The sequence below is a fragment of the Phacochoerus africanus genome, chromosome 8, assembly GCF_016906955.1.
Source record: "Phacochoerus africanus isolate WHEZ1 chromosome 8, ROS_Pafr_v1, whole genome shotgun sequence".
Lineage (NCBI taxonomy): Eukaryota > Metazoa > Chordata > Mammalia > Artiodactyla > Suidae > Phacochoerus > Phacochoerus africanus.
In genome coordinates, this window is record NC_062551.1 from 168,309,211 (window position 1) to 168,330,611 (window position 21,401).

At 40.2% G+C, this 21,401-nt stretch overlaps 1 protein-coding gene across 3 annotated transcripts in view; it reads left to right on the forward strand.

The window, feature by feature from the left end:
* Window positions 1-21,401, forward strand: part of FOXJ3 (forkhead box J3) — a 138,816-nt gene that overhangs the window by 25,652 nt on the left and 91,763 nt on the right. For all 3 annotated transcript variants that reach the window (XM_047789525.1, XM_047789526.1, XM_047789527.1), the window contains exon 3: window positions 19,233-19,557. In XM_047789525.1, the coding sequence (XP_047645481.1) occupies window positions 19,233-19,557 (325 nt within the window). The remainder of the gene's footprint in view (window positions 1-19,232; window positions 19,558-21,401) is intronic.

The following is a 21,401-nucleotide window of genomic DNA, read 5'->3' on the forward strand; positions in this document are numbered from 1 at the left end:
ACCCTGACCCAACAACGGATGTAACTCTGAAAAGAACTTAAAAAAAAAAGACTCTTATTTTTTCTTTAATCTCCAAAGCTATTGTAGAACTAATTTCACACAACACTGTGATTTCTGCTTAGTGTGATGGGAAGATTCATTTTACCTTTTTTTTTTTTAATACTTAAAACTTTAGATAGGGGTCTATCAGGATATTTTTGTGAATTTTAATCTTCCACTGGTTGTAGACTTCAAGTTATCTTAGTTGTGGAATATGCTGACAATCATATATTAAAGTCATTCAATGAGATTTTAAATCCCTGTATAGGAATAGTTATGTTTAGGTGAAGCTTATATATGACATTGGGTTAGAAATAATAAATGCATAACTTTTTGTTTGATAGAATTATATAATTGGAAGGGATGATGAAAGAGAAGAGATACTATGAGTTATTTTATGACTTTAATTCTGTTATAATTCTTGTGTATAATATCCTACAATAAAATTTTTGTGGATAGAATATAAGCTTAAAATTTAGTTAATAAATGGAGAAGCTCTGTAGCATTTGAGTTGAGATATTTAGTATCCTTATATCCTAATCTTTCATTTTTGTAATATTCTAAATAGTCCATCTATGACCAGAGGAGGGTGAAAGGCTTCTTGATGTCTTGTTTCTAGTAGCAGTCTTGGTGTTGTTAAGGCAGCTTTGGTATATAGTCTTAGAATCAGGTAGATACAGGTTCGCATCTCTGCCACGTATTATCCGTAAGGTCATGGACAAGTTACTTGACTTTTCCTAGTTTTATTCTAATAGGCTTGTTAATGCTTACCTCATTGGCCTGTTAGGATTCAGGGGATAGAATATATACGTAAGGCGTCTGGCATATTTTTTTTTCTCTTTTGCATTTTCCAGCAGTAGAAAGCAAAAGGGATAATTATTTTGGGACTAGAAGAGAACATGCCTGTATCTTCTGCTGTCAGCTCAAGAACATGGGGTAGAAGAGGGTTTCTTTTCCCCTCTTTCTCAGTCCCACACAGTGGCAAAAACAACTTTTGCGTTGTGCCATAGTTCATCATTGTCATCTTTATCAGTCTTTTTGGACTTGATAAAATGTATTAATTCATATATTTAGTTTTGGCATGTTCCAGTTAAATGGAGAGAAATGAGAAAGCCTCTTAATTTTGACCATTACAGAAACTTGAACTTTTTGGGATTATCTTCTAAAGTGTTATGGACTGACATGGTAACCACTAGCCTCATGCGGCTACTTACATTTACGTTAATTAGAAAAAAAATCGGTTTCTCAGTCACACCAGCTGCAGTCGAAGTGCTTAGTAGTCACACATGGCTACTGACGATCATGTTGATAGCACACAGGCATTTCTGGTGTTGTAGAAAGTTTTGTCCCAACTGTGACTTGCACACAGTTATTTTTAGTCCCTTATGGTTTCTTTGTATTTTGTATCTTGAGGAGATATTTGTCCAGGTGCAAGAACTGCAGCAAAGGGTCCCAGGTCCCAATCTATCTCAATTTGATTCAGTAAATTTATTTTAGTCAGACTTTGCTTGGTTGTAAGTGAAGGAAACCAGCACTGGATTATACCAAACAAAAAAGAAAAGGAATTTATTTGGTGGATACTCTAGGGTATTTCACAGAACCCAGGGGTAGCCAGATCTCTAAGGGAATAGAACTTAGGTTTTTAGGAACCTTGGCGGTATATTTTCTTCTCTGTTGTTTTGCTCTGAATGTAACTTATCTATTCTTTTCTGCAAACCAACTTTCCTTGCTTTTTTGGCATATGGCCATCTGATACCTCTTAAATTTACAGCTTTTTCAAGAGGACCAGCCCAAACTGTTTCAGTTCTAATTCTAAATTCTTAAAAAAAAAATTTAGATGAAAAGTTTGAATCAGATACCAACCCTCATTAAAATCCTTTAATTTATGTGGTGGTGTTGACTTTCAGGGCTTTGGGGAGGGAAATAAGACTGAGAAATGGCTTGGTGAGCTAGGCAAAACCTTATAAAAAAAGGTTTCTGGTACAAAGCAGCATGTGTCCAATGTTGGGTGAGAAAAGTTAGAGTTTGTTGATTTATTTATTAAAATATAGTTGATTTATAATGTGCCAATATCTGCTGTACAGCAAGATATATATAGATATATATGCACACACATTTGCTTTCTTATATTATCTTCCATCATAGCCTATCCCAAGAGACAGAATATAGTTAGTTCCCTGTGCCATACAGTAGGCCTTCATTGCTTTTCCATTTAAATGTAATAGTTTGCATCTATTAACCCCAAACTCCCCATCCATCCCACTCCCTCCACCCTCTCCCTTGGCAACCACAAGTCTATTCTCTATGTCTGTGAGAATAGATAGGTTCATTTGTGCCATATTTTAGATTTCACATCTAAATGGTATCATAGTATTTGTCTTTCTCTTTTTGACTTACTTAGTATGAGAATCTCTAGTTCCATCCATCTTGCTGCAAATGGCATTGTTTTGTTCTTTTTTTAATGGCTGAGTGGTGTTCCACGGTCTGTGTGTACCGCATCTTCCTAATCCATTCTTCTGTCAGTGGACATTTAGGTTGTTTCCATGTGGCTATTGTGAATAGTGCTGCTATGAACATAGGCATGCATGCATCTTTTTGAATTGTAGTTTGGATATATGCCCAGGAGTGGGATTGCTGGATCATATGGTATTTCTATGTTTAGTTTTCTGAGGAACCTCCATGCTGTTTTCCATAGTAGTTGTACCAGTTCACATCCCCACCAAGAGTGAAGGAGGGTTCTCTTTTCTCCACATCCTCTCCAGCCTTTGTTACGTGTGGACTTATTAGTGGTGAACATTCTGACTGGTGTGAAGTGGTATCTCATTGTAGTTTTGATTTGCATTTCTCTAATAATTAGTGATGTTGAACATTTTTTTCATGTGCCCGTTGGCCATTTGTTTGGAGAAGTGTCTATTTAGGTCTTCTGCCAATTGCTCAATTGGGTTGTTTTGTCATTATTGTTGAATTCTGTGAGCTGTTTGTATATTGTGGAGATTAAGCCCTTGTTGCTTGCATTGTTTGCAATATTTTCTCCCATTTCATGGGTTGTCTTTTCATTTTTTTGAAGGTTTTCTTTGCTGTGCAGAAGCTTGTAAGTTTGATTAGGTTCCATTGCTTTATTTTTGTTTTTATTTCTATTGCTGTGGGAGGCTGCCCTAAGGAAACGTTTGTACGGTTTATGTGGTTTATGTTAGAGAATGTTTTGCCTGTGTTCTCTTCTTGGAGCATGATGGTGTCATGTCTTATGTTTAAATCTTTAAGCCATTTTGAGTTTATTTTTGTGCATGGCGTGATGGTGTCTTCTGGTTTCATTGATTTAAATGCAGCTGTCCAGTTTGCCAGCACCACTTGCTGAAGATTCTTGCCTCCTTTGTCGAAGATCAATTGACCATAGGTGTCTGGGTTTATTTCTGGGCTCTCTGTTCTGTTCTGTTGATCTGTCTGTTTTTGTACCAGTTCCATACTGTCTCTTTTTTTTTTTGTCTTTTGCCATTTGTTGGGCTGCTCCCGCGGCATATGGAGGTTCCCAGGCTAGGGATCTAATCGGAGCTGTTGACACCAGTCTACACCAGAGCCACAGCAACGCAGGATCCAAGCCGCATCTGCGACCTACACCACAGCTCACGGCAACGCCGGATCCTTAACCCACTGAGCAAGGCCAGGGATCGAACCGCAACCTCTTGGTTCCCAGACAGATTCGTTAACCATTGCGCCACGACGGGAACTCCCATACTGTCTTGATTACTGTAGCTTTGGAATATTATCTGAAGGAGAGTTATGCCTCCTGCTTTGTTTTTTTTTTTTTCCCTCCCCTCAGGATTGCTTTGGCAATTCTATTTCTTTTATGGTTCCATATAAATTTTTGGATTGTTTGTTCTGGTTCTGTGAAAAATGTCACGGGTGATTTGATGGGATCACATTAAATCTAAAGATTGCTTTGGGTGGTATGACCATTGTAACAATATTAATTGTTCTGATCCAGGCGCATGGGATATATTTCCATTTCTTTGAATCCTCTTTAGTTTCCTTTATTAATGTTTTGTAGTTCTCAGCGTCTGTCTTTTTCACCTCCTTGGTCAGGTTTCCCTAGGTATTTAATTTTACAAGGTATTTTTTATACTCCTTTTCTAATATCTCATTGTTGGTGTACAGAAACGCAACCAATTTCTGAATGTTAATATTCTATCCTGCTACTTTGCTGAATTCATTTATCAGATCGAGTGGTTTTTGTGTGGAGTCCTTAGGGTTTTCTATATGTAGTATCATGTCATCTGTATAATGAACATTTACCTCTTCTTTTCCATTTTGGATACCTTTTACTTCTTTCTCTCTCTCTTTTTTTTTTGTCTGAATAAAAGTGAGAGTGGGCATCCTTGTCTTGTTCCAGATTTTAGCAGGAATTCTTTCAGCTTTTTTTCTGTTGAGTATTGGCTGTGGGTTTGTCATAAATGGCTTTCATTATTTTTTGTTTGTTTTTTGTTTTTTGCTTTTCAGGACTGTACCCACAGCATATGGAGGTTCGCAGGCTAGGGGTCATATCAGAGCTGCAGCCGCTGGCCTACACCACAGCCACAGCCGCACCAGGTCTGAGCTGAGCCTGTGACCTACACACACCTCCCAGCAATGCTGGATCCCTCACCTGCTGAGCAAGGCCTGGGATCTAACCTGCATCTTCATGGATACTAGTTGGATTCGTTTCCACTGTGCCGTGATGGGCACTCCCTGGCTTTCATTATGTTGAGATATATTCTCTCTGTACCCATTGAGTTAGGATTTCAAGAAGGGGTATTTGAGGATGCAGAGCCTTTCCTGACGGTCACGTGGATAGTGAACGAAAGATTTGATTCCCATCTTCATAGCAGAGAAGAGTCTCCTTAGAATTTGAAATTGAACTTCTGCTTTAGTTCTAATCAATTTGACAGATACGTATTTGAATACTTACGTGTTTAAGAGCATTCAAGATTCTCATAAAAGCTGCAAAAAGAAAAGGACGACAATCAGATTATTCTGCCCCATCCTGGTGCTTACTTGAGAGCCTGAGGGATAGGTGCTGTGGACAGGTCCAGGGAAAGTTGTGGTGCTGAAGGGAGGTTTAAAGTATAAGTGACCCATTTTTCCCAGTTATGTGTAATATTCTTCCTCCCCATCGCCCACATATGTATGGGACTTGAAAAGTACGTATTAACTGTAACAGTTTACAACTCATGGAGATTATGGACGGATGAGACTCGTTTGACTAAATAGAGGCAGAGACGCAGAAGCACATAGTGCTCCTTGATATTTTACAGGTGGGGCTACGGTTAATTCAGGGAGAAACTAAACAAAACAAAAGAAGCCTGTGTAGTGTAATGGGAAGCCATATAAAATGGGGATCATCAGTCATGCTTTCTTTACTTTATAGCACAAACGTAGTTATTTTTGTTGACAATGACTGTCTTCGTTGCTCTCCAGAAGAAACAAAAGTGGCTTGAACTAAATTCATGAAGGAAGATTATTACTCCTTCTCAAATTGATTTTAGACATTCCACAGGTATAGAGTGGTATCTCATTATGATTTTAATTTGCATTTTCCTGATGACTGATAAATGTTGAATATCTTTTCATGGGCTTATTGACTACTTTATGTTTTCATTCAAATCACATCTGCAATCTACACCACAGCTTATGGCAACGCCAGATCCTTAACCCACTGAGTGAGGCCAGGGATCGAACCCACAACCTCACGGTTCCTGGTCGGATTCATTTCCGTTGTGCCATGACGGGAACTCCCACAAATTCTTCTTTAAGACAAATACTTTGCAAGTATTTTCTTTTAGTTTGTGGCTTGTATTTTCATTCTCCTAACAGTGTCTATTGAAGAACAAAGGTATTAATTAATTAATTTACAAATTTCTTTTTAGGGCCGCACCCTGGGCATATGGTGGTTCCCGGGCTAGGGGTTGAATCAGAGCTGTAGCCACAGGCCTACGCCACAGCCACAGCCACGGCAGATCCAAGCCGCATCTGCGACCTGCACCACAGCTCACGGCAACGCCGGATCCTTAACCCATTGAGTGAGGAGGCCAGGGATCAAACCTGCGTCCTCACAGATACTAGTCAGATTTGTTTCCACTGAGCCATGTCGGGAACTCCAAAGAACAAAGGTTTTTAATTTGATAAAGTCCAATTCATCAGACGTTTTATGAATTTTAATTTTTCACATCATATCTGAGAAATGTTTAACCAAATGTTGTATTTTCTCTTCTGAGTTCTTCTATAAGTTGTATAGTTTTAGCTTTTATGTTTAGTTCTGCGATTCATTTTTCAAATTTTTATGTATGATGTGAGACGAAGGTCGTCGTTAACTTTTCTTCCCATGCAGATAGCCAGGCGGTTGTTTGAGCATCGCTTTTTTGGGGAAGTTTTTCCTTTCTCCACCAACTTGTCTTGGCACTTTTATGGAAAATCATTTGGTTATATGTGATAGGTCTATTTTTAGACTCTGCTCTGTTCGTTTATATGTCTGTTCTTTCATTGGAACCACTTGTATTGATTACTGTGGGTTTATAGTAAGTCTTGAAATCCGATAGTCTTAAATTAATTAAGTACACCCTGCTTTACAGGTTGAGAAAATACCGCGATCATCGTGTATTTGCTTAGTGGTGGATTAAACATTGATGTGAAGAAAACTTTCCGTATTTATAAATTACAGACTGGATTTTTAGAAGATAGTTAAGAACTATGACTTCTTGAGCACATGGGAGGGATGGGAAGCTCCATTACCATAAGGTGGTGGCTCTTTATGGAAGTCGCTATGCTTGATGAGAAGAAGATAGCTAAAATCTGTGTTAAAGACGGCAAAGCTGAGAAGCTTTGAAGTGATAATGGCAAGAAGCAAAAAGTAGAAACAAAAATACAGGGTTTTTATGAGCCAGTAGTGGAATAAGAAAGATGATTCTCTAGGCAGAGAAACTCCTCTAGTATCTAACAAGTTTAAGTTGCAACAACTTATGCAGATTGATTATTAGTCAGCATTTCACCCTCAGTTGCACTGGAATTTCTATGGAAGTTAGTATTTCCCACCGTGGAACGATAGTATCGATGCATTACATTAGTTGGCAATGATTGATGTGCTCTTAGGAGGGAAGGTCTCTTTGTTTAGATTTTCACTGATAGGTAGGGTCAGCTGACTAATGGCAGAAGTCATAGCTTATTGACTCATTCCCATTTAATTTCTCAACAGCCTCAGTGAATGTGCCTTTGACTTGTGTAGTTCTCTAATTTTCCTTCAGTGAATGTTGTTTAGAATTGAGTGTGTCCCTTCTTTATCCATTCATCTGTCGATGGACATTTAGGTTGTTTCCATGTTCAGAATTTATTTGGTGTCCAAAGAGCATTTGGGTGTGAGTTACAGCTGTCAAAATGTATTAGGTAGTAACACTAAGAAAAAATTGAAGTAGTTGCTGATTTACGTAGAAATAATAATGTACCCGTTATAGGTTAACATAGACAACACGTTTATGAAAAATAACTGTATTTTCCACAGCAAAACAATTAGAAGATTGGTGTTGCTTTATGTCTTTGAATGTTTTTAAAATATCTGGCTAAATAGAGGTGGCTGAATTCTTTTCTGTGTCTGTGCATTCAGTCTCTTGTGGAAGTACCCATCACATAGCAGCTGAAAAGCTCCACTGTACACTTAGAGGATGACAGTGAGAAAGGCAAATAATATCTTACTGTAGACATTGTTGTAACTCTTCAGATCCCCTGAAAGTGTCTCTGGACCACACTATGCGGACCACTGAACCATACTATGCTGCATACATTGTATGTGGCAGCTTAAGCTGTTACTTTTGTACTTCCTGTGTATCACACTTAACACCAAAAGATGAAACAGGATCACCTTCCACGATGTCATATTACTGATGGAAAGCTGTGGAGGCAGCATATTTGGAAGACAGGCTATCCAGTGAATGTATGGTGAGCTGAAGCAGTGTGGGTGTAGAGAGGTCAGGAGAAACACTTTAATGAAACAAAGTAAACCAGTGGATACGTGTTACTCAGAGGACATTTTTTAGTATATGCACACATATGTATATATGGAGATTCCCCGGCTAGGGGTCTAATTGGAGCTACAGCTGCCAGCCTACACCACAGCCATAGCAATGCCAGATCAGAGCTGCATCTGTGACCTACACCACAGTTCACGGCAACGGCGGATCCTTAACCCACTGAGCAAGCCCAGGGATTGAACCTGCAACCTCATGGTTCCTAGTCGGGTTCGTGAACCACTGCGCCACGACGGGAACTCCCCTGCACGTATATTTTTAAAAGCTAAGTATAAGACGTATTTATAGCAGATTCTGTCTGGGTTTTAAGTAGAATCTGCAAAGATGACTTGGAATGTTCCTGTGTCAAAGGGGCTGTAGTTATCAGTCTTTCCAGCCCCTCAAGAGACAGGGGTTCCAAAAGGTGCAGTGCGACTTACATGCAAAATACAAGACTTACTTCATGACAGAATGTAGTTCAGTGGTGAGTGTCCAAAATATTTATTTTTATTCTCTAAATTGTAGAATAAAATACTTTTAAGATGAGAATTACATATGTAGCATAAAAATATCTTTTGACCATATAATCCCTACATTTTAATGGAGTTCTAATTATATGAGTATGGCTTGTATGAATTTAGATACAGTTTTGTGAATCTAAGATTATATATTTGAGTAATAGAGTAATTTTGAGAGATTCTACGCAAGAGCAATAAGTATATTACGGTTCTTAAAATAGATCCTGTTGAAGTTCTGTACTTGAAACTTAGAGAAGGAACCCAAATGATATTAAGTATTGTGAAATACATGAAGCATCGTTAACAAAGAAAACTCTGACCAGTTCTCATTTTCCAAGATGGAAATTAAAGAAACTTTCTTCTTTGTAGTAAGGGAGATAAAGATTAGCCTGTTAAAACTTACTATTATTGTTTTTAAATATAATAAATTATGACATGACCTTTTGTGAACTTTTCTTCCCTTGGAGATAAGTAATATGTGGATCTCCAAAACAGGTAATATCAAGACTTTGTTTTTTTTTTTTTTGTCTTTTTGCCTTTTCTAGGGCTGCACCTGTGGCATATGGAGGGTCCCAGGCTAGGGGTCGAATCGGAGCTGTAGCTACTGGCCTACACCACAGCCACAGCAACGTGGGATCCGAGCCGCGTCTGCAACCTACACCACAGCTCACGGCAACGCCGGATCCTTAACCCACTGAGCAAGGGCAGGGACCGAACCTGCAACCTCATGGTTCCTAGTCGGATTCGTTAACCACTGCGCCACGACGGGAACTCCAGGACTTTTAAAAATGACATAATGAGGTTCTTTTTTCATCCCCCTTTTTTTTATGATAAATAGCTCTGAAATCACAATGGCGCTTACAAATGGCTGTTGTCTCACAAAATCATCCCAGTGTTTTCATAAGCCATATTGTGAATATTCTTGTAATTTTAGGGGTGAAACAAAAGTTGTGAAGGGCAAGAGTTTTGAATTGTGAACTTTTACTATTTTTGTATTGGATTCCCTATCTTAAGTTATGTTTCTGTAATTTTCACTTCTGTGAGGATATTTTGGGCTTGTCTTTTAAAGAGATTGTTCGTTGCTCATAGGTGGTATAAGGGCTCAGTTATTCAAACCTTACTTAGTGGTGATTAGTTTGATGCCATCCACTTTCCTCCTAAGTAGAGCAGAGAGCAGTTGCTTTGAAAAGGTAGGAGTTTACTGCAGAAGAAGAGCAAGTAATTAACTTTGGAGTTTATAATACCAACTCTGGGGAGCAGTATTGGAGGTCCTAGGCAGTGTGGGTTGGGATATCCAAGGTAGAGAAAATGCTTGGAAGTGTGCCAGATGTAAATTACATGCAATCTACAAACAGTTTAAAAACACAGCCCTTTTGGAATTCCCTGGTGGCACAGCAGATGACATGTCCAGCCTTGTCATGGTTGTGGCTCAGGTCGTGGCTGTGGCGTGGGTTCGGTCCCTGACTCAGTAGTGTCCACATGCTATCTATCGCTGTGGCCAGAAACCCCCAGCCCTTTCTGGGTCACTTCTTTAGAGTAAATGATTGAATGAGGGGCTCATTTCCATTGAGGTGGTGTGACTTAGGGCAGATGAGTCTAAAACCGCTGAATAAAAGTAACAGTTTAAGATTTAGAAAATTCAGGGTTTTTTTCCCTGTCATTTTGTCTTTTAGGGCCACACCCATGGCATATGGAGGTTCCCAGGCTAGGGGTCTAAGTGGAGCTGAAGCTGCCGGCCTACCCCACAGCCACAGCAATGCTAGATCTGAGCCGCGTCTGAGACCTACACCACAGCTCACGGCAACGCTGGATCCTTAACCCCCTGAGCAAGGGCCTGGGATCAAACCCGCAACCTCATGGTTCCTAGTCGGATTCGTTTCTGCTGCACCACGACGGGAACTCCAAAACTCCTGAATATGAATTTTCTAAATATGGAAATTCTGAGTGAATTTAATAGTAATGATAGCTAATATTTATTGAGTGCTTATTTAGTATATTTTAGAAACTCTTTGTGCTTTGTATGTATTAACTCATTTAATCCTCTCAGTAATCCTTCGAGGTGGGTACTCTTTTTATCTTCAGCTACAGGTGAGGAAACACAGGCATAGAGATGCTCATTTACTTGTTTAAGATTATAGACCTAAAAGTGAAAGAGCTTGGATTCCAATCCAGTCAGTCTTGCTCCAGAACCTGTACTCCTTTTTTTTTTTTTCTTTTTAGGGCTGCACTTACAGCATATGGGAATTCCCAGGCTAGGGGTCGAATCAGAGCTGCAGCTGCAGACCTACACGCAGCCACAGCAACACTGGATCCGAGCCGCATCTGTGACCTATGCCACAGCTTGTGGCAATGCCTGATCCTTAACCCACTGGGCAAGGCCAGGGATCAAACCTGCATCCTCATGGATACTAGTTGGGTTCTGAACCCACTGAGATATAACAGAAACTCCCAGAGCCTGTATTCTTAATCACTGTATTCTTTTCTAATGTAGGACATTGACTGTGTTATTTCCCTGAAATTGAATTAAGAATAGAAACTTTAGCTTTGCTGATATATGATAACTTTTTTTTTTTTTTTTTGCCATGCCCGTGGCTTGTGGAAGTTCCCAGGCCAGGGACTGAACCCATGCCATAGCATCGACCTGAGCTGCCTCAGTGACAGCACCAGGTCCTTAACCTGCTGTATCATAGTGGGAACTCTTATGATAACTAATTTTGAAAAAAGCAATAGCAGTTGTTTTTGCTTGGAAGTAGCTTAAATTATTACTTCATTTATAATATTTAAACATTTGTCACATGCTTTCAAAATGTAAGATCAATCTGTGGTAGATTATTTTCTTCCTTTTTAGGTTTCTGCCACGGTGTGCCTTGGGTACCCAAATATCCACTGTAATCTTCTTCCTATTAACTAGAACTCACTCACCCTTTTTCCAAGGGAAACAGCCTAGAGTTTCATCCAATGATTATATCCAGCTGAAATTCTAAGCTCTCTGAGTGCTTTCATTTTTCATTAGATCCCAGAGTGGCTCTTTGTCTGTAGTGGTGGAAAAGGAATAGGATAATAGCAATAAAAGCTGTTATTCAGAAAGAGACGGGGCACAACATGATCCCTAGGCCAAACTGGTTATAAAATCCTATGAGGTAGTGGTGACAGTTTAATAAACTCTTGGATTCTGCTCTGTGCTGGGCTCTCCTTTGTCCCCTGAGCCCTCTGAAAGGCCTTACCTTGTCCAGGATCCTCCATGGCCACATCCGAGGTGGGCAATAGTGAAGATCCCCTTTCTGGAAAGTGCACAGGTTTTATATTCACTTGCTCTGGGTGAGCTTGGCTATTATTTGGGAAATCTAGGAGGCTTTGCAGTCTGGACACATGCCTCCCCCACCCCCCGTCCAATACAGTTATCTTAAAAACTTAGTTTCTAGACTTGTTGCTACTTTAAGCCAAGGGACATGCCCAGGCAGCAGTTTTTAATATGAAGACTCTTCCCTTTGTACTCCACTCACCCCAGGGATTTCTAACTTTGTGGTGGTGCCATGGAACCCCTTCAGCATCTGGTAAAACCTGTGGATCCTTCTCAGAATAATACCTCAGTATTCATAAAATACTTAGGATTACAAAAGAGATAAATTAATCACAGTAAATAGGGTTAGGAAAACATGAACTTTGTGACATAGTAATATATGTGCCTTTAAATTAACACGTTAAATAAAAGATCTAGTGGCAAGTCTGATACACTACCATACATTTGAAGTAGTTGATGAGTAAATAAAAAGTTGAGATTCTGCAGTATTTACCATGTGGTAAGAATCTGTGATTTTTATTGATGGCAAAGTCACAGGTACTGTTAATGCTGCTCTGATTTGTTGTCTACTTTCGTAATTAAAGGGAATTCTAAGTTTCAGTTACAAGTCAGTGAGAGTCAAGAATGTATTCTCCCCCATCCAAGTTTATCCAGCTCTTGTAGCTCCTGAGGAGCGATGGCTCTGGGTGAGCCATTTGAAACGATGGTCTTGGGTAGAAAGTCAGCAGCTTCATGGCAGCGCTTTTCTGAGGCAAAGGCACCTGTCTTCTCTCCTGCTAAGCCTGCAGCTTTGCACCCGTCACTCAGCAACTTCGTTTTGCTACTTCAGAAGCAGTTGGTGTTTTTTCAGCCGTGTAGGGCTTTAAATTATAGGACTTTAGCTTGAATTGCAGGCCATAGGCAGGGAGAACCTCTCTTAGCAAATCTGCATTTTCTCCATCTCTCCTTGTAACTTTTCTCTCGTAGGACTTTAAGTGCTTCAAAGGAGCCAGCACATGCCAGTATTCTCAATTTTCCCTATAATTTCTATCTCTCTCCTTGTTATTTATCCTCAGCTGGCATATAGTTTGTTTCCCAGTAGTAGGTGACAGTTTGATCATATCCTTTGTCATTCTTTAATAAGTGTCACTAGCTTTTCATCCTGCAATATTAGCATTTCTAATGTTTACTTAATCTACGCCTCTAAAGAGAGTATCTTATTTTAGGTCCTGTTATTTGTATCACTTCACTTCTGTGTCCCGCATTCCGTGTTTGTTAGGAATTGTATTCACCTCCTGGTTGAGAGCTTTTTATAGTAGTTAATCAAATAAAAAGTCTGGAAGGTAGGGAGTTCCTGCTGTGGTGCAATGGGTTCAGAAGCCGACGGCAACAGCTCTGGTCGCTGTGGAGGTGCGGGTTCAGTCCCTGGCTTGGGAACTTCCATATGCTGTGGGTGTGGCCATTAAAAAAAAAAGTCTAGAAGGTAGGCAGTTCAGGGTTGGAAGGCAGCTTCACAATTGCTTCACGAAAAAATTAGGGACCCAGATCCTTTCTCTCTACTCTCATGTTCTTAGTATGTGGCTTATATTCTTTTGTATTGTTTTATTTTGTTTTTGTCTTTTCTAGGGCCTCACCTGCAGCATATGGAGGTTCCTAGGCTAGGGGTCTAATTGGAGCTACTGCTGCTGGCCTACGGCACACTCACAGCAATGAGGGATCCAAGCTGCGTCTGCAACCTACACCACAGCTCATGTCAACACTGGATCCTTAACCCGCTGAATGAGACCAGGGATCGAACCCCGCGATGTCATGGTTCCTAGTTGGATTCGTTAACCACTGAGCCACGATGGGAAGTCCTGTGGCTTATGTTCTTAAAGATCTTATGGTCCAAGATGACTGCTGGAGCAACAGCTATTATATCCCCATTCCAGAGAGCAGGGAGGGCAAGAGGTGTAATACTGTCCAGAATAAAATTGGGGTTGTATTCTTAAGGAAGGAAGCCAAGATAGATATTAGTTGGCAGTTAGTGGTCTCTGCCATAGAGTTGCTTCTGGTTGCTTTTGGTGTTGAGCTGCAGCGACAGGAGGTATATGTAATATCTCTATATATCTATATGTAGATATCTATATCTGTCTATCTATCTATAGATAGGTAGATTCTTTGAGATGCATGTGATCAGAATTACTGCTGTGCTAATCACAAGGGTTTCTTTTGAGGTCCCAGTCACTCAATTTGTCACATGATGCCAAGTCTTAGGATGAAATGCCAAGTGCTAGGAATGGAGGTAGGAGGGACTCAGAAATATCTAGGTGCCAACGTCATGATTCTCATTATTCTTATTTCTTTTAATTTCTGTAATATTTTCCTCTTACCTTTATTTAGGAAAGTCAGTAATATCTCTACCCTTTTCCCACCTTTTTGATACTATTGAAAAACTTGAAAACTTTTTAAGTAAGCCTCGACTGCTCCTAGGAGTTAGGGAAGTTACAGGGGGAGGCCAAACATTGTGCTCAAGTAGCTAAAATGCATATCTGGGATCATATCAGTGGCGCTGTTTCATAAAGGGGACTTAGAACCACCTCCCTCCTCCTGTGCCATGGCTTAGTGTGGAGCTGTTATCTCTTTACCTTCTTACTGTATACAGAAAGAAATTCCTCATGGAGCATCTTTTATACAACAGACCCCATCATAGATTTAAGCACTTCAGACAAATTCTTCGTATTTGGCTTTATCCCACAAGTAACATTATCTTTTTATGTTGGTTTCTGTCTTCCCATTTTTCTCTGTCTTTCAGTAGAACTCTGTTCTTGTCTAGTGCTCCTTGTTAGTCTCCTTTTTTCCAGTTCATAGAGGACTTCAATTCTGTGGTTACCCTTACATCATACTATTGAATCCTCTTGTACCTCTTTTTTTTTTTTTTTTTGCCATACCTGCAGTGTGTGGAAGTTTCCAGGCCAGGGATTGAACGTGCACTGCAGTTGTGACCTGTGCCACAGCTGTGGCAATGTCAGATCCTTAACCCACGTCACCACAAGGGAACTTCCTTTCACGTCTTTCTTTTAGCTTTTATTTATTTATTTATTTATTTATTTTTTGCTATTTCTTTGGGCCACTCCACAGCATATGGAGGTTCCCAGGCCAGGGGTCGGATCGGAGCTGTAGCCGCCAGCCTACACCAGAGCCACAGCAAAGCGGGATCCGAGCCGCATCTGCAACCTACTCCACAGCTCACGGTGACGCCAGATCCTTAACCCACTGAGCAAGGTCCGGGATCAAACCAGCATCCTCATGGATGCTAGTCGGATTCGTTAACCACTGCACCATGACGGGAACTCCCTCTTTTAGCCTTTAAACATGTTGGGTCTCAGTGTTTGAGGAGGCACATGCCCACACCTTCATTGCACAGTCACTGTTCCGATCATTTAACCACCATTTGTTGACCCTTTGCCTATGTTCCTAGACTTTGTGGGAACAGAAATGACTAAGATGAGAATAAGATAAAAGAATAAGAACATGGGAAGAGTGCATTGACCAGGCTTTCGGAAGGGGCGGGAGGGAGGTGTTTGGTCTGAGTCTTGAAAAAGTAGAGCCGAGTGCTCAGCGTGAGAAGGAAAAGGCGTTAAAGAAAACACACTCTTGTTCCTTTTACCCAAATACTGTTATTTTTCAGATACCGTCTGGCGTGGGGTTGGGCAGCCTCAGAAATACTAGTATAGGGAAAGTCTCCTCAGTGGGGAGGTGGGGGAGAAGGGGAGTGGGGGTGGAGAGCTTAGTACGCAGTTATACACACGAGACAGCGTGGTAGAGCCAAACTGAGGTTTTAATTGCTCCAGGAATTTAGAGAAGGATTACGAAGAGGTTCGTGAACGCCAACGTAGTTGGAAATGAGGCATTTAGATTCATTGTAATAGGAAAAATGGAACCATTGAAGGTTTTTGGGCACAAAGACACGAAAACCATGCTGATATTTCGCTTGGAGTATATACGTGGACTCTGGCAGTGATTAGCAGGGAGGAGTGGTGAGAAATCAGAACTGAGGAGACCAGCTAGGAAGCTTTTGGAATGAGGTAAGATAAAGAGGGCCTGACGTTTCTTAACCAGATTTCCATAATCAGATTCCTCAGAGCTTCCCATGCTGTTTTTAAATCTGCCACCATCTGTTCTCTTATACAAGTGGGCTTCTGTCATCACCATTCCACCAAGAGAGTGCTTTCTAAAGTTACTGATGATCTGGCTAAATCTCATGGTTGTTTTTTTGTGTTTTCAGCCGTCAGTTTAAGCAGCAACAGTGGAAGCACTTCCTACCTCACTACCAAGAATGTGTAAAATTTAACAAATTGCAAAGAGGACAAGCTCCTTTTTCGGAGTTTAAATTTAAGAGATTTTTTAACAGTCTACCTCAAATCTGCTATAGGAGAACTGGCAAAAAAATAAGCACAGCAATGGAGTAATTCTTACTCATGATGTTTTTGATGACTAGGCAGCATTTTCTTCCCAGCCTATTAGATCTTAATGTTCTTTCAAGTCTTAGCTGAAATTCTTCCTTCTCTTCTTCTCACCCCTGCAGCCCATGTTGTCCCCTTTTCTGAACCAGTACGATACCCAGAGCTCTTTTCCAGCTCTTTCTTGTCTTTGACCTTCCTATTTGGAGGTTCCTAGAGGACTGAAGTTGTATCATACTTGCTATGTGTGTGTGCTTGTGTGCATGTGGGGTGTGTGTATGCACAGTTTTACTCTAAAACAGCCTTGTGCACGTGTAATTTCAAATACTTTGTACATGTTATAGCCGTATTAAGTACCTGCTTAGTGTATGTTCACAGTATATTATTGAGATTCTCAAAGTCTCAGTGAAAGGAAACAGAAGTTAAAGATGGTTCTTAATAAGGAGCATCTGCGAGATCAGTTATATTCCAGTTTGGAATGTGCTTTTACATTAGCTTTGAAAGTGTACGTGCCTGGCTGCTTTGGAAATATGAACAACGTAAAGCCACTTGGTGGAGACTTAATGGAGACAAATAGAATGAGAGCATGATATGACAGTAGCCAGTGTTTGTAGAAGGAAATGTGAATAATAATAGCAGCAACTCCTATTATCACCACCAGTGACTAGCAGTTCTTGAATATTTACTAGTTGCCAGTCACTGTTCTGAGTTCTTCTATCAGTGAGGCATAGCTGCTATTATTGTCATTTTACAGATGAGGTATGGTAGAAAAATGAATGGATGGGGCATCCGGAGAGCTGAGCTCTGATTTTAGTTCTGCTGTTAACGATTCATGTGACTTGGGGCAGGTCTTGCACTTCATTAGACTTGTTTTTCATTTTTAGGTTGAGGGATTGGTCTCTAATCTCTGATCTCTAGGGTACTTTGACATTTCTGCAATCTTTAAATTATCTTGGCTCCTTATTCCACTAGTGTCTATAACTTATTTCATGTTGGGAACAAGCATTTCTGGCTGAAATTGCAGACAGGATGGTAATTTTTTTTTTTAAATCTCTGGAGGTGCTATATAGAGGAATTTAAAGTTTAATTTTCAAAGAAATGCATATGGTAGAGATGGGGAGGGAAGCAAATGTAAAATGTAAAACTGTTGATCAAAATATCTGAAAAACAAGATAATAGGACTCTACTGGCAGTGCAGAGAGAACCCTCACGGCTGTCTCTTGATTTAAAGCTGCTCTTGCTTACTCTGGTTTGCTTTATGGTTCATGAGTACCTCCCAGGATGCTCCTAGAGTATGCTATTAACCACCGCCTAGGATGCTCCCAGGATGCTCCTAGAGTATGCTATTAACCACCGCCTAGTGAGTGTTTGTTTCTTCTGTGCACATGTTATCCTGCTTAACTCTCAGAGTAATGTTGTAACCACAGGTACTATTATTATTTCATTTTACGGATGAGATGGGGTTTCATAGTATCACAGGTAGTAACTGGTGGAATAAGTACTTGAACTCTGGTCTCCCTGCCTGCAGAGCCCGTGTTCTTTACCAGCTATACCTGCCTCCCAAATGGTCAGGGCCTAAAGCACCTTCTCTAGGTTGCTTTTTGCCTCCAGCCATTGAGATAAAGTGTATGTACAGGATTTTCTTATCTAGGATTTTTTTTTTTTTCTTTTTACCGAGATTCTTTAAGTTTCTTATTTTGTTTTCTATTTTTTCCTTTATTTCCGTATCACTTAGAAGTGTTTCATTCTCTGCTTTATTGTCAGGGTCACTATTCCTGCTTCTTTGGTCTCAGGATAGGAAGGCTTGTACCTTTTGTTGAAAGTTAGCAATTCCATTGTGTGACGTGTCAGACTTTGTCCTCCCCCCACCCCGCCTCCCCCAGACAAAGAAAAAAATATGCATATATTTTTTGACTGTGGCATGTGGAAGTTTCTAGGCCAGGGATTGAATTCGTGCCACATCAGCGACCTGAGCTGCTGCAGTGACAATGCTAGATCCTTAACCCACTGTCATAGGGCAGTTTCCTCCTCTATCTGGAATATGTGTTTACCTGGCAGATTTTGTTTTTTCTTTTTGTGGTACTGGTTTGAATTTTTCAGCCTCGTAGAGGAATATATTACAGAATCCGGATTCCTGGATGTTTCTGTAATCCTGTCCTCGAGTTTTGTTGTCCATTTATGTGATTTAATCACTATTATATCCTACATTCCCAGATATTTAGTTAGTTTTCTTAAGCTTGTTCCTTGGCTCTTTTTTTTTTTTTTTTTAAACTGCCTGGTACTGCCTATTCTGTTCTCTAGTTCATCAGTGTCCTTGAGTTTGCATTCCTCTTTTTGGTCAACTCCCCCAACTGGCTTGTCTCCTTGCTATTCTTGTTTACCCTGCTTCACTCTGCCTTCTTCCTCTATGCAAATTCCTGTGCCTGTTTCTCTGTATCTTGATCTGATCTCTTGCCTTCACTTTGCTTTTGGTATTCTTTTGTGTGATTTCCCTAAAATTTGTGTAAAAGAAATGCCAGATACAGTCTTAAGTTTTTAAAGGGCCCGTGGTGTTGATGAGTAAAGAACTGGACTACAGACTGATTTTTTTTTTTTTCATATTAGATGATCCTGTCGCCTTACTTAAAGTCACAAGATAGTCTTTTTAAGAAAATTGCATCAGAATCACTTTATGTGTATTTATTCTGCTTCTTAAACACTTTAAAACCAAATTTGTTGTGTTGTGGAGAGGAAGAAATTAAGAAAAAAGATTGGAAATGTTAATCCCTCAAATCTTTGGTGTGGTCGTTAATACACTCAGTCTTTTTCCTCCAGATTTAACTCAGGCTTTCCCTCACTTTGGAACTCCTAGATTTGTGACTACTGGATGTTTTAAGAAGCAGGGGTGCTTTCCTTGATATTGACTAAGGGGTCTGTTTACCTTCAGGATGACGTCAGAACTGGAGAGCAGCCTAACGTCCATGGACTGGTTACCACAGCTCACCATGCGAGCGGCCATCCAGAAATCCGATACTACGCAAAATGCACATGGGACGGGAATTTCTAAGAAGAGTGCACTCCTTGACCCGAACACCACCCTGGACCAGGAGGAAGTCCAGCAGCACAAAGATGGGAAACCTCCATACAGTTACGCCAGCCTTATTACGTTTGCAATTAATAGCTCACCCAAAAAGAAAATGACTCTAAGTGAGATTTACCAGTGGATTTGTGATAACTTCCCATATTATAGAGAGGCTGGCAGTGGTTGGAAGGTAAGGATTCTATTTAAATATTTATCTTTATGCTGTGAAAAATAGCAGGATTGGCTTCTCTTGAAGATAAAGCTTTGTGGAAATCTACCTAATTAAAGATGAAATTCTGACTACAAGTCATTTCTAGGATGTAAAAAAGGACATTAAATGTTTTTAATTAGGGAGTAACTGTTTTTGGTAGAATATTAATTATTTATAGCTTTATGATGTTAGAAGACTGACAAAGCATAAAGTAGAAACAGCAATAACGTAGATTCACTGGAAAACAATACCCACAGTTCAGGTAAGTTGATAGTGAGAAAAACAACATAGTATTATTGCAACTAGTACTGTTTTTATCATCCAGGTTTCTTTAAACAAACTTTATTTTGGAAGAATTTTGGATTTATAGAAGAGTTACCTAAGTACAAAGGGGTCTCGCGTGTCTTCATCCACTTCCTCTATGGGACTCTCTTCTGTAGCCATAGTACTGTCAGCAGAACTAAATGAATGCTGGTGTGACACTTCGACCAAACAGTACTGTAAGCTGCTAAGTAAACTGCAGCCTTTATTCAGGTTTCGCCAGTGTCCTTTGATCTTCCAGACCCAATTCAGGATCTAGTCTGGGATCCACATGGCGTTTAGCTGCCGTCTGTCCTGTCTCCTTAGTCTTCTCCAGTCTGTGACAGGTCCTCATCTTCCCTTGTCTTTTAGGACCCTGACATTGTGGAAGGCTACTTGTCAGGGGTCTTGTAGGATGTTCCTCACTTTGCTGATGTTTTCTTGGGTAGGTTGAAATAGTGCTTTGTAGGGAGAGCAGTGCAGCGGTGACCTGCTCTTCTCTCTACATCATGTCGGGGGAACTTGACGTCAGTTTGTCTTACTACTGGAGACGGAAACTTTGGTTCTTTGGTTAAGGGAGTGTCTGCTAGGTTTTTCCACTACAAAATTGCTACCTATTGCTTTGTAAATTATGAAATGTTTTAGGGAAGATACTTTGAGGGTATGCAAGTACTCTTTTTTTTAAAATTTTTGTTCATTTTAGCATTCATCGGTAGATCCTTGCAGTAGTTTTTATTATTTTCTAGTGGTAACTTTCTCTTTTCCTTCATTTTTTTCCCATATTAGTTGGGATTCTTCTGTAAGGAAGGCTTGTTCCTTCCCCTTTTAATCATTTAATCATATATTTGTAATTATGGTATGCACTCACGGATATTTAGTGTATTTTTTTTGTGCTTTGTTATTTGCTGCTCAAATTATTGCTGCTTTGGCCATTGGGAGCACTTATAGGTTGGCTCCTGTACCTTTGGATGTGGTCCCATTCTTTTTTTTTTTTTTTTAAGCACTTAATAGTAACTTTCTGGCATCATGAGATGTCCAGGTTCACCTTCCGTACCCTAGCTCTAGAATCAGGCCCTAATTTCTCATCCAGGCTTTTGACATACCATCAAATTAGTTTGCTACTTCACTTACGTTATATAAGAAATAGCTCAACTTGCTTTCTTTTTTGTGTGCACTGTTATGTTCATATTCTTATGTAGGGGTTACCCATTTGTGGGCTGTGTGTGTGTGTGTGTGTGTGTGTGTGTGTGTGTGTGTGTGTGTAAGAAGATCTATGGAGCTTTAGGTCTGCCATCAGCTGGTAGTTACTTATGTTCCTCATAAGCTTTTCTGTCTTAACACCTTTGTCTTTTTCTTCTTGCTTTTTAGGGCCGCATGCACGGCATATGGAAGTTCTCTGGTTTGGAGTTGAATCCAAGCTCAGCTGCCAGCCTACTCCACAGCCACAACAATGCAAGATCCAAGCCGTGTCTGAGACCTACACCACAGCTTACCGCAACGCCGGATCCTTAACCCTCTGAGCG